The following is a 14,001-nucleotide window of genomic DNA, read 5'->3' on the forward strand; positions in this document are numbered from 1 at the left end:
GACAGGTAGATGTGATGCTTAGGGACATGGCTTAGTGGTGGACTTGGCAGTGCTAGGTTAACGGTTGGACTTGATGATCTTAAAGGTCTTTTCCAACCTAAACGATTCTATGATTCTATGTAATATAAATTCTTGAAAGTTGCCACCTTATTTATTTAAAGAGAACATGAGTAATCATTAATGAATTCTCATACAGTTACTGCATACACAGTTTGAACAAATACCTCAGACCAAGCATGCTACACCCTGTTCCTTTATGCTGAGGCATGTGTCCCCTTCAGCATGGAAACTAACGGGCTTATGGGGGAAAGGGAATCATCAAAAGATCACATTTTGAAAATACCTATTTAATATCAGACAGATAATTACTACTCACATTCACAGGCCACCACATAATTCTGCCTCAAGGAGCCGGTGGTGTACATAAACCAAATATTTAGGACTTTCAAAGTATGATCTGATTAAAATAACAGTCTAGTTCCTTTCATTTCCCTTGTGGTGGTTTTCTTTTTAGAAATGATTAAATAGCATAATTCCTCTAATGATTCATTTAGTTTATTTTTAACTAACAGCAAAGGAAAATACAAAGGAAAGCTTCTTCAGCAAATGTGTTTTTAAAGGAGGAAGAAATGTTGTATTGCACAGTATGACAGAGTAATTTAGCATTGTTTGCAAAAGTACACGCAGCTAATGACTGAAAAGATAAAAGTATATGCAACACTTTGTATTACACTGCATTAGTGAACCAAGTTCCTGTCCTGGAATGGAAGCTTTGAGTGCTCTATACATTGTAAATTGTATACATTGTGATTTTGTAAATCATCCCTTTCACTAAGGAAAAATAACCCTGATGCAAAAACTTCAGTGTTTCTTACTGTGGGTGCCTCCAGTTGGAAAAGCAGCAACTGAAAAATATCCGCACAAGAAGTAGAGATCAGGTATTCAAACAAGCCCCAAGGCAGCTTAGCACTTAAACATGTGGCAGATCTGTTTTCAGCAAAGCAATTAAGCAGGCAGGATTCACCATTCCAGCGATATTAAAACGCAGGCTGGATGTTTTTCCAAACATATACTATAATTCAAACAATGATTAGATGGGGAGGTGCTAACACAAGAATTGGGGCAGCAGCATTCAAATGTATTGTTTTGATGGCATTAAAATGTATGATTCAAGGACATACGAATTCAAGGGGACTAAATAATGATTTACACGCTTTACTCAACTGGGTGACTGAAAGTAAGTTTTGGTTTTCATCTTGCATCTCCTGATTTACTTTTCAATGTGTTCTTGATAAGCTGCTCTGTGGCAGTCCATTAGTAATGAATCCCCCAGGCCAATTGGGTTAAACGTACTCACCTCTAAGGGGACAGGCTGATTCCTCCATCCCTATTGCAGTACTCTTCCAGTACCCTCTGGGACTGGGGCTGGGACTGGGACTGACTGCAGTACCCTCACACCGCTTGCAGTCCGAATAAGGCAGGCACAGAGGGAGACACGCTCACCCAGCAAACCCTCCTAAAAGTCTTGTCAGTCACTCTGATGGGTCTAGGGTTTCATCCAGAGTGTAAGCTGGAGGTTTCAGATTGAGTTATACTAGCTAGACTTAGCTTTTTTTGGTATTACTAACATAGCTATTGTAACAAAATTATTATTTAGTAGTTGGGGCACTGCGGAAAAAATGTGTACCTTGCACATGATTTTCCACTAGATGTGTATATTCCTACATATGGACTCATACACAGACATCAGCATCTATTTGCACACATAATTTCATTATTGCTAATGAACTGACATGTAACCACCAGTGGACTCCGTCCCCAGTTTTCCATCAATGAAAGAAGTGAAGGAATCAAATGTATTCTTAGTGATCCGAAATACACAAATATTTCCTGTGCTGAACTGTAACACATATCACATCATCAAGGCGCTATACAAACATCATTTCCCACAGCTATATGTGGGACAGGTTGGAAAGCTGTGGCAGAGCAGCAGAGGTTATTTACCACAGACTGACCATCCATGCAACAAGCTGCAGGCAGAAAAGCTACAGCTTGGAAACTCCTCCCTGTCCCACCACACAACCTTGGCACCGCTGGATGGCTTTGCAGCCCTGGCTGTCCCGGACAGCTGATGGGTTATGGGTTAGAAGACGGAACATTCAACAGCACCACAACAGGTAGAGGAGTTGTGCTAATGCATCTCATCCGCAGCTGCTGCTTGCAAATTCAGCTGGTACTAGCACTGCACCCAAGACATTTTCAAATAAACCTGGAGAGAAATAAATTACCCTTTCTTTCCATTCAATCCAGGCTGTACACTGGGTACACAGAATGACATAATATCCTTCCTGAAATTAGAGCTGCAGTGAGGACCGGTATCCTTCAAACACAACCGGTTTCTGAGACCGCCTTGCAAACAACTGCGTTTTCCTAATTGCCACAGAAACTATCTTTTTCATCTTTTTTAAAAGCTGGCCAAAGAATTATGTATTGTTTTCTTTATGAAAGCAATAAAAGTTTCATCGCTATATCCCTGTACTTCTGCCAGAGTTTGACAGCCACGGGTATAAAGAATCTTTCTGGAAAGCAGCACACGAAAATAGCCACTCCATTTAACTACTGCTGGTCAGAAGCTCGCACCAATTTCTGTGGTATTTGCCAGATATGACAGTAAACGATGTTAACTCTATGCCTGCCCCTAGTTAGCAGAATCAAATGTCTTTTTGCAAGCTGTCAAGAAAGTGACTGTTACCTTCAGGATTTTTTTTTTCATGACAAATACATGACATACTCTTTTTCTGCATGTAGGACCATATCCACTTTGGAAACTAGTATTCTTGGGAACAGGATGCTATACAAAACTACGATCAATACAAAACTATGTATTGATTTGCTTTTTAATCTGGAAAAATCTGTACAGTTGGCTTTTATTTTTTTATCTTTGCATTAACGATTCTGAAGATGATTTTAAATTGCATGCACAGGCCAAAGGATTTGTTCTGAGGCCAATCTGCATTTAGCTTTAATGCCATAGATATATATTCAGAAAAACAAAATCAATACATCTGTAATGACTGCCTAGGTAACTGCATAAGCAGCTGCAGAAAGCGAAGTCAGCAATTATTTTTAAGGACATATGACAAGTTTTCTAATCCTCTGACAGTTACACATGCTTGTTTCCAAAGGATGTTATCCCAGCTGCCTTCTTCCAGCTGCTCTGGACTTCTGCTTTGTTTTTAACCGGACAATCATCTATTCTCTCTCTCTGCTTTACCACAGGCAGATTTTACCTGTAGCAATCAGAGCAGACGTACTGCTGCCAGTAACTGCTCTCCCAGTCGGAAAAGACGAACTTCAGCACCTAAGCTACTGCATAGTTTATGATTAAAAGACAATTTAGTTAAATAGCTAATCATGCACTAGCGTTTGTCTCTTGGTTCTCTGTGTATGTGTGCATTTGTAGAAAGAGAAAAGTATGAATTCCTATTTCAAACTGTGACTCTAGCCAGAGTAGTTCAGAATAGACACAGGAAAAAAGCCTGAAATTTGATGCATTAAAACCTGTTCTCCTATGAAAGAGGGGACCTGCAGACCTTGTGACCAGGCTAAGGAGAGCTTCTGCCAGTAACTCACCTTGCTGAATTTTCGTCAGTAGCTGGTGACGGGCGAGAATCCTGCTCATCCTGTAGGGAGGGCGCCTGGCGGTTTGATCGAATCGCAAGTACATCTCTTGGCCCTCAGGTGACACCGAGTTTAGGTAGTAACAGCCGGTGCCCGAAGTCCTGGGCACCTGCTTAAACATCTCTGCTCCTTTAAAATCACTCCGTCCGTCTCCGCTGTGGCTACTCCAGATTATAATCAGGGTAATGAAAGGAGGGAGGCAACAAGCCCTAGGGAGCTGAAAAGAGCAAGCGCTTTAAAAGAAAAAGGAGTGCCAAAAGCTACAACTCAGGATTCCTGCTTCTCCCACATGATCCGCATGGGCCAATCGCTCCGAGCCCAGGCTGTGGAAGCGGAGGCTGCCGGAGCGGGACAGCCAGCCCGCCCCAGCCCCGGCTGCCCCGGCAGCCCCCGGCAGCCCCCGGCCGGCCGGAGCTTACCCAGCACGGAGGGGCTGCACCGGACCGCTTTGAAAGCAAAGACGAAAAAGTTGAAGACACTCGGGAACGCCTGGTTTAGAGCACGCAGGGCTGCAGAAAACCTTTTCCTCCTCTGCTCCACGCCACCCAGCTGTTGACTCATCTCTGGAGAAGATGCCCTCGCTCGTTTTCTACAAATCATACCCCTGTTTGCCAAGAAAAAGTCCGTTTACGGAAGGGCTGTCTGAATCCCCAAAACCGCACGGTACAACAAGCACTGGAACAAGTGAAGCCCTTGGGATGAAAAAACAAATCAACAACGCCTAGCAGCAGGCTCTCAGCAGCAAACAAACCCCAAGTGTCCCTGGTATTAGTGTCACCGAGAACTGGTCACAGCCTGGAAGACAGGAAGGTGATGGAGAGATGTTCTGTTCTTCAGGTTCCTCACCACAACATCTTTTGGTTTTTTTCATAGACAGAGGGGCATCTCTTTTCATTCAGTCTTATATATCAACGACTGAGTTTGCAAAACATGCCATTTCTTTAGTTAATCAAATGGAAGCAGAACATTGCCATTTTTATCAGCAAGTGGGCAGCAAATCTGAGTAAAAATATACTGAAAATGCCCTCCTAGTATGCCTGTCAAATTATTTTCCATTACATTTTAAAATACCAATATTTTGGTTTAATACACCCCTAGCATGAGCTGATTTCTGAGGGAGCAGAGCTCTTGCCAGGGAGTTTTGTGATCAAGATAGTTTCTGATATGAGCACCACTGGCCCATGGGAAGCAATTTCACAGCCCTGGAGATCAATTTCACAGGACTACAAAACTGGAAATGACGGCAACTCAGAAGGCTCTTCCACTCACCCGGCTGAACAGGCTCCTGCCAAAACCCACGTGCAGGCAGCAGGGCAGGGGAAGGCAGAGGGGAGGCAGCGGGGTGGCCAGCCAGCACGGATTCTGCACAGCTCAGGAACCATGCTGCCACCTCCCAGATCCGTGCCCCTTCCCATGAGGCCAGTGTCAAGCTGGGGGACGGGGAGCCCACAGCGCTGCTGGGGTGGCTGCAAGCCCCGAGCAGAAGGGGCTCAACCCCCATCCCAACCCATGGGGGATCTTGACCTCCCCAGACTCCACTTGGACATCTACCTGCGGTGACATTATTGTCTGCATCCTGTTCTCCAGCCTTGAGGCCAACAATAGGTCACGACACGCCTTCGTACAACGGAGCTCTCCTCCCACCCCAGCCTGGATGAGGCTGCCCACCAGGGCAGGGCCATGGGGTGGCATTGCCTGGGACCTGCCTGCTCACAAAGGACAGGGTCAGGCTAGTTTGCAAGGGCAGACGTAGCCACCTAAACATGAGGGAGGAAAGGACAGTTGTCTCATTCACATTCCTTAAAACTTTGCTCTGTGCAAACCCCTTAGGGCAGAGTTTTACTGTGATGCAATCTGTTCTCATTACACCTTATGAATTTTATTCCTAATCACTGTGGGACTTTTGCAGCGCCGCAAAATGGAGAAATATAATTCTGGGTACTAGAAATTTAAAATGAATGCTCTATACTGAAAGCCTCCATTACCTGTTATTACCATGCACAGCACCCGCAAGTCCTGTACTTGCTGGTTTTTGCTCCAGGCGTGGCTGTATGGTCTTCTCTGGGACGCCCAGCAGGGACTTCAAACTCAGGACAAAAGAGGTGGCACCACTACCATCTATACTCCCAAACGGGGCTGGTCACTGGCAGCCAGGGAGCGGGAATGACCAGTCTCCTCCCTGCCTTGCTGGGCAAAGCGGAGAGGCAGGATTGCTGCACAGGTGCGAGTGGAGAGACCTGAGCAGCAGGGAAGGGGTGGTCTCCGTTCCCAGCCCAGCTTGCCAAGTCAGCGTGTCAGTCACTCAGCTGCTGTCTTTTGAAGAAAAACTACCCCAGACACTCCCAAGTGTCAATGACGTGCACAGTATTTATCCAAAGAGACATTACCACCATGCAGGAAAATTCTTATTTGATTAATCTACAGTCTTTTGATCTAATTCTACTTATAAAATGCTATTGCAGTGGAAAAAGCAATTATTAACATTTCATAGCACTCTGTTTAAATTTTCATAGGGATTTCTTTTTCTGTTGGAAAATGCATGGACTTTTTCAGCTAATGGGACTCTGCATTCTTCCTTGCAATATTTCCAAAGACCAGGAAGCAGTTTAATAGAAATGTAACGCTTCAAAAGCCAGCCCAAAGAAACAAAAACCAAGGCAAGAGCCTGAGTGAGGTATTGACTAGGGAACAAGTCCATTAAGGGCTCAACAAGCCCAGTTATATGCTTGTAACAGAGAGCAAAGCACCAGCCCCAGTGCCCCTGTGGCTGTCCGTCCTTCCCGTGTCCCCGCCAGAGGGTGACAGGGCAGAGCTGCCCTCCCAGCTTCTCCAGCAGCACATCGCAGCGGTCACCAAGGGCAGAATGAGGAGCCTCCATTGCAGGGCGATGACTTGCCCTTCCTCCCGGACACGAGGGTTCAAACACAACTTCAGAGCCAGAGGGCTGCTCCAGGCTCAGTGCTGCTGAGCACTGCCTCTGCCACGGCTGAATTTTTTGGCTCCGGTCCAGCACTTACATAGCAGTCAAATAAAACAAGAAACAACAAGAGTTAGCTGGTCTTGTGGTGCTCATTTGAAAGCTCCTGTGCTTGAAGTTGCGCACAGTGGAGGAAAGAATTAATCCTCGTTGCATACTTCTAAGATGACTGTCTCCTCGTTCGGTGGCTGCCTTGACACTCACTGCTTATTTTCAAAAATGCGTGACTCAAGTGAGGAAACACCTTTGGCCGTCAATATTTCAGACAAAAAAATACTACAGAAGCCTAGAGCTGTTATATAAGAGCACTAATTAATATTTCAGTCTCTGTCTACAGACTGTTTCTGGAATAGTTAATAGAGCAACACTGAACTTCATGCTAATGCATCTCATAAAAGCACTTCAAGATGAAAGCTTCCCTGTGCGTTTTACAAAGGCTGCGGGGGAGCTCCAGCACACACCTGAAATTGCTGCCTGTCACGACAGCAGCACAGCCCATGAGATGGAAAACCAACCCCACGCTCCCATGTCCCGACTGATCCATGCAGGAATGAAGATTCCTTCATAAAACCACAGCTGGAATTAGTGATTATAAACCTGAATCAGAAATGTCTGCACTTATATCTATAGTGTAATACCTACACGTCACAGCTAGACATCTAAGATGACAAACAGTGATTTGATGGATACTGAAATTTTCTGGAAGGTCAGGAGGTTTCACTTGAAGGTTTATTAATAAAGCACAGCACTACTGACACATGTGCAGTGTTTATTAGTATAGTTGACAAAGTCAACTCAAGGATGTGTACTCTTCTCTGTATGCATTCATAGGCAGAACTGCAACACTTGATTTTCTGTTCATTGATTTTTATGTCTCTCTTCCACCTTTTCTCCCTGAAATTGCATTTGGTGTGAGAGGGAAAGAGTAAACTATTTGCAGAAAAAAACTGCCCCAGGGCTATCCATATATACCGAAGTATCACAGGCAGTACTTGACATCTGCTTCCATTTCACTAAGAGTAGGGTGCTGTAATCAGCTGGAGAGAGCAGCGCAGCGTACTCTAGAAATGCTAAAATATATCTGATTATCAGTTCATTATGAACTGTCCACTTAGGACCAGCTTTTCTGAGCAAAACAACAGTGTGAGTTTCTATGCACCACCTTGGCCTTGGAGTATTACTCACACAGACAGGAGGCAATGCTACAGGGAGCGGGGTAGTTGAGGGCAAATTGAGACAAACAGCACTTTCCCACTTGTATTCACATACACAGATATATGTATAACAGGATCGCTTACTCATGTCTTATAATTCACCTTTCCTAAATAACTGTGAGATAGGTCCATGATGTCATATGTGGCGCGGAGTTCTTTGGGCTTGGATTGAACCTGCAGTTCTCACACAGTAATCAGCCACTTGATCTTCCCCCCGTGACCCACTTCCCTTTTATTGTTAGTTGCACTTATCTTGTTATATCGCATCTAAAATTAAATGGCAACTTGATGGCTTCTCTTCATTTGAAAGCACTGGTGCTATGAGAACAACACTGCTTCCTAACCACTGGCGGAGCACAGCTGTTATTAACATTAGTGACACATAATTAGAAGAAGCCGGAAATTCATGTTTTCAAGTCACAGAAGAAAAAAAAAAAAAATCAGGCATCTGCTTTTAACTTGTTGATCTCTGGATTCCCTTCTATAATTCTACAGGTAGAAGAATGGTTTAGTTTGCTGGATTATGGCCAAAACTCCAATATCCTATATATGCAATATGCCCTATACTGGAGTCCTACCCACATATCTTATCCCTACCCTATCCACACATCTTGTATTTCTTACCTGTACCTGCACAGCAGCTCATGTGTTAACAGCAGGAAATTCCTCCTTTCTCAAATTTAGGAAAAGTAATATGTGGGGAGCCCAAAGCTGTGTTTATGATGAGGGTTTCACCTCCTTCACGTGTTTTGAATCCTATCTCTGGGACTGGGACTTTTAAAAGCAGAAGTTCGTTGCCTGCTGTTTAGGAAAAATGTTTTATGTTTGAACGCAGACGTTTGTTTGAGAGCTGAGCTGGGATTACTACAGGCTGAAAACTCATTTATACAGGGCATGAAACAGCAGGGTCTCCAGAGCAGCCAGAAATGCTTTCCTCCGGCTCAGCGGCACTTTGACCGTCTTCCTGCGGCTGTGCCGGGGCGCCGAGGCTCTGCAGCTTGTCTGGGGCTGCCAGGAATCGGACTGGGGCAAAAGGAAAACAGCTTATGCGAGATTTTGACATCGCCGGGAAGCGAAATGGAGATGGCTAATAGCTGCACAGCATTACAACAGAGGATCGTTTCACTGGAAAGCCCCATACTGATGTGTTCTGGAGGCAAGTCAGCTGCTATGTCAACTGTTTGATAGTGAGTTTTAAAAATTAATACTGCTAAGCAAGGTTGCTTCTTATGCATGAATGACAGGCTTAGAAACACCCTTGACAAAGTTCAAACCAGGAGAAGAGGCTCCTGACTATTACATTATACCTTTTTCCTCTGTTCTAGCGTCCCCATTCCAGCATCAGAGGATTATCCATTTGCATTTTAAGACCCAGATGTTTAGTGGATAGTACAGGTATAAAATGTACCTCCTGATTACAAAAGCATTAGTGGCCTGGCCAAATCACAGAAGGCAGCTCTAATACAAGCAGAGGATTAGAAATGATATGCAGGCTCAGTACAACAGTAGTGCATTTATGGGCACAAAGGATGGCAGAGGGAAAAGGGCAGTAAGTGCCCCACCAGCCACCCAGGCAAACATACAGAAGATAAGGGTCATGGCAAGGAAGCTGAAGTGATTCCTCACATTGGTCCTCCCATAGAGGAGCTCAGGGATGTCAAATCAACAAAATTAATAGTAACAGATTTGAAAAAGGCTCCTCCAAGATCTCTGCCATGATCATAAAGAAGCTCAGCTATCAGGGATAAAAAGGAAAAGGCCACTTGTGGCTTAATGGCTGTTTAAAGACAGGAAAGAAAAGTAGTAATAAATATTCCATGTTCACAATGGGGTGAGATTCCCAGTGGACTCCCACAGAGATTAGCACTGGAACTTGTTTTGTCCACTATCCATACATGATTTTTTTAAAGAGACTGAGTAGTGAGGTGGCAAAATGTAATGATGATAGCAAATTAGTCTGGAAGTCAAAACAGAAATTGGTTGGAAACACTGAAGGTTCTTACAATATTGATTGAGAAGGCATTAAAACTGTAGCTTTTGAGGGCTGATAAATGTACCAGAGAAAAAACACCCTAAAGGTACACAGTGCACAGTGATGGGATTTAATGGAGCTATTATCACTGAGAAAACAGATCTTGGACAGGTTTATGAAAATCCAATACAAGTGCTCAGTAGGTACAAAAGAAGCAAAGAGGATTTTAAAACTTTTTAGAAAACTAATTGAGAGCAAACCCACAAACATCATTATGCTATTTACAAAGGTCTGCCCACCACTTGGCAGTGCTGGGGTCTTTTCTCGCAGTGAATGAAGTTGGGAACAGTAAGTGACATGATCATGAGGCAGGTTCAAAACGAACAAACATAAATATTTCTTCATATTTACATAGCTGACCCCTGGAAGTCATTGTCAGAGGATGTTGTGGCTGCCAGAAGTTAGAAGAGTTTAAAAAAAGATTAGGGAAAATCCTGAAAGAAAAATTCAGCAAGGGCCATTAAACACACAATTCCAGCTCGTGGCTCAGGACCTCCCTGAACCACATGAACGCGAGTTCGATATATAATGTATACAGCATCACTACATGCTTATCCCAGTGTTATATTTTTCCCGAAATAGTTGCAACTGCCAGCTGGCCGACGCATGATACTGGGTTGGATGGAGCTGTGGTCTGACCTGGAGTGGCCGGTCTGTATTCTTATGTGAGCTAACCAGCCTGCACCCACCCCGTGGACTATATAAAAGTGGGATCCTAACAGCATTGCTAGTGCATAAATACATCAAAATAACCACTCCTGTGGTTTGTGGCTGGAGCCTGCGGAATAGACAGTATTTCCCTGGGCACAACCTCTTCATGCCCTCTTGGCACATTTGCTGGTGAAGTGTGAGCCGGTGGCCTGTTGGCCACAATGGCCGGCTCAGAGGATGGGACCTTCCCGTCCCTTCTGCTCTCCCAGAGGCTTAGAAGAGCCCAGGCACTCCTGGCCAGTGGGTAAAGTCATTGCAAGGGGTTGGTTGTTTCGTCCAGTGCCTAGCTGCTAATTTAGGTGTTATGGTCTCACTCCAGTTTTAAACATCACATTTTTTCGCAGTGAAACCACACCAGCATATGAATATAGACTCCACTGGCCTTAGCTGAACTCTTCCCAAGGCAAGAATAGCCAGCACCCCGCAGTGTGAAGTCCCTAAAGACAGTGATTCTCAACAGTAAACTAAAAAAAAAAATAAGTTGGATAATAAATAGAGGCCAAAATAGAAGTCAAAAGAGAGGAAGACATTTCAGGTGGCAGACCTCCTCTGCCAAAGCATTCGGAGAGTATTATGACAGTAATGAGCTAAAAGTAGTTTCCATACCCTTAGTGCAACTCCATCTGCTAAATCTATACCCAAGTTCCAAAAATTAAACCCACAGGAACTGTGTAAATATATTTAAGTAGTGGTGGGCTAACACACATCCTAATCTCCCAGTCCCACTAACAAAGTGTTTGGATAACACAGTGATAACATAAGAAAGTGTTCAGATAAACTTTGTTTCTTATGTTATCCAAATACATTGTAAATCCCTACACAGCCCTACTGCTGGTGTCACTCTGAACCACAGGCAAACATTCCTATCTCAGCCGAAGGCTCATGCCTTCGCAGACTTCATGTGAGGGCTTCGCTATTTATTTTCTTTTCAACAGGACTCCAGTACCATGGTGATGAAATGGGCAAGAAAACAAATATTCAGGTTTTGATCTGGTTTTGAGAGAGGGGTTTTTTTGTCTGTCTGTGCTAGAGAGACAATGCCAAAGTTAGATTTTGTAAAAATTAAAAAAAAAAAAGAAGACAGAACAGAATAGCTCTTGGCAACACTATTTCAAACACAACAGCATGGAACTGGTGCATGGGAACATCAGATTCTCCAGGCTCCTTGAAATCCATGAATATTCATTGCATGATTTCAGCCCCTGGTCCAGTGAGGCAGACTGACACAATGGTCAGGGCACAGGACTACCTGGCAGTGACTTGCTGTAAGACTTCAGGGAAGCTGTATAACCTGTCGCTGTACCAATTTCTTGACAGCTAACAGTGATCTTTGCCCTGCTTAACTACTTTGGTACCTATATGTAAAAAAAAGGAAATATAATTTTGTAGGCAGTTTCATTTTCATTACAAGCAATATCAGTCTACTGGAGGGAGGCTAAAGTCTACTGTAACTGCATGAACTAAGGAGAAAATAAATACCCTTCAAAATGGTCCTACACCTGTAGTGGGTTCCTTCAGACGAGACACTTATTGCCTAAACTTGCAGAATGCCACAGATTTCCCAACATATTATTAAATGCACGTTATCGGATCTTATAAATCCTGCGTAACAAGGATGTAGTGTTTGTACATGCGGCTCTACACAGCAATATGCACTAACCGATAAAATGGGTCTTGACTTTAGGGCTGGACTGCAGCCTAACGCGCAAGGAAGTACTCTGCAGGATAGATATAAAGCATTTTGTTCACTAACAGTTAAAACGTCCCCTTTTTTTTCTACAGTCCCCAAGCCACCAAGACAGCCACTAGGTACAGCAAAGCCATCCCTTTGCTGGTCACTCTTCCTGGAGACCCAGGAAAGCTGGGGTTTTGGCTGATGCGACGTGGGAATTTGGCCTACATGGGGTGGCAAGTGTTCCTGGGAGGGATGTCCTCTGCAGAAGCTGCAGTGACCATTTCTGCCTCCACCTCTCCGATCTCCCTGATGAAGCAAATTGAATTACGCCTTGTGGCACCCAGAATCCCTGCTACAGTGCAGGACCATCTGGCCTGACACATGGCAGTGCTGTGCTATTGCTGCAAGGGTGAGTGAGGGCACTGAATCCAGCATGGAGCTGAGGTTCATCCCCACGGCATCTGGGTATGTGCTTGCCCATGCCCTGGAGAACAGGGTGCACATGAAGTTTTCTTCCCTTGCCCAGATTACGATCTTGGGCATCCCAGAACCAGAGAAAAGGTCCTGCACAGAAAGTAATATGGATGACCAGTCAATGTGGCCACTAGCCCAGCTTTAAGGCTGACCCACCATGTCACTGCAAGTGTGACCAACACACTTGCACGCTTAGCTGGCTGCATAATCTTAGCCATACTGGTGCCTAAATGGCAACCTCACAAATAAAGAAGACAGGGGAAATACGGGACATGCACGTATCACTTATCCCTCACCTAAAGCTAGAATTTAGCATAATCTACATCAATTGCTCTGTACAGTACATTAATTGCCCTTTATGTCTGAAAGCGAATGCATGATGCCCATAGTTTTTAATCCCAAATTATTATTTTTTCATATCAGAAGATTTGAATCAGAAGATTCAAACAGTTATAATTTTATTTAAAAACCAAACCAAACCAATAATCCCTCTCAGACCTTCCACAATATACCAGCAGTGAAACAATTTACAATATAAATAGATATTAATGAATTGCACAAGTCCCTGACCAGGATTTTCTGTCTCCCAACAATCAACTGCTCTGTGCACAACTTAAGCTTTCCATTTCTAGACTGTATTTCTTTCTTGCACTTTTTTTTTTTTACCTCACAGTTTGCACTGCACTATATAGACACTGTAAAGTTAATGTATCTAACTGGATAAAGTAATTTTGGTCAACAAGCTGCAGGTGTTTTTTTTTTTTACAGAGTGGAAGCCTGCCAAATAGCAAGGAGCCATGCAGAGGAATGGGCTTCCCATAGCTCACTTACCAGCCACCACGCTGCTTCTCCTGAGAAAGTGCAGGCAGCCTGCTCCTGCCCCACAGCCTGCCTTTGGAAAATGCTTCCAGTCAGCAGGAAGGACCAGAGAGAGTCTAAAACCCGCAGCAATGCAGGTGGGGTGAATTATTCTCCAGCAGATGTTCCCTGCTTATCCCCCCTGCCCCGGATCAGCTGTCCTGCCTTGGATCATGTTCTGTTTCTCCACCTCTCCCCTCTCTAGCTCTATACACCTACACTCACTACCTTGCACATCCTCCTCCCTCCTCCAGCAACCACTTACCAAGACTTCTTCTTCTCTGTTGATTCCCCCTCTGTTCAAAATAGGCAGACCAAGAGAGTTGGTTGAGAAAGTCCATACCAGCCATGAATTTCTTTTTTACTCTGCCGATTCCAG

General features: G+C 44.2%; 1 protein-coding gene across 3 annotated transcripts in view; it reads right to left on the minus strand.

Annotated features, from left to right (window-relative positions):
* Positions 1 to 14,001, minus strand: part of STARD13 (StAR related lipid transfer domain containing 13) — a gene marked incomplete at its 5' end in the record, with an annotated part of 256,335 nt that overhangs the window by 116,777 nt on the left and 125,557 nt on the right. The window contains one exon of one of the 3 annotated variants that reach the window (XM_082304663.1): positions 3,634 to 3,802. The exons of the other annotated variants lie outside the window; for them this stretch is intronic. Within the exon in view, the coding sequence (XP_082160789.1) occupies positions 3,634 to 3,802 (169 nt within the window). Of the gene's footprint in view, positions 1 to 3,633; positions 3,803 to 14,001 lie in introns of those variants that run through there. 3 annotated transcript variants of the gene reach the window in all.

Source organism: Platalea leucorodia (genome assembly GCF_965183815.1).
Source record: "Platalea leucorodia genome assembly, chromosome: 2".
Taxonomy (NCBI): domain Eukaryota; kingdom Metazoa; phylum Chordata; class Aves; order Pelecaniformes; family Threskiornithidae; genus Platalea; species Platalea leucorodia.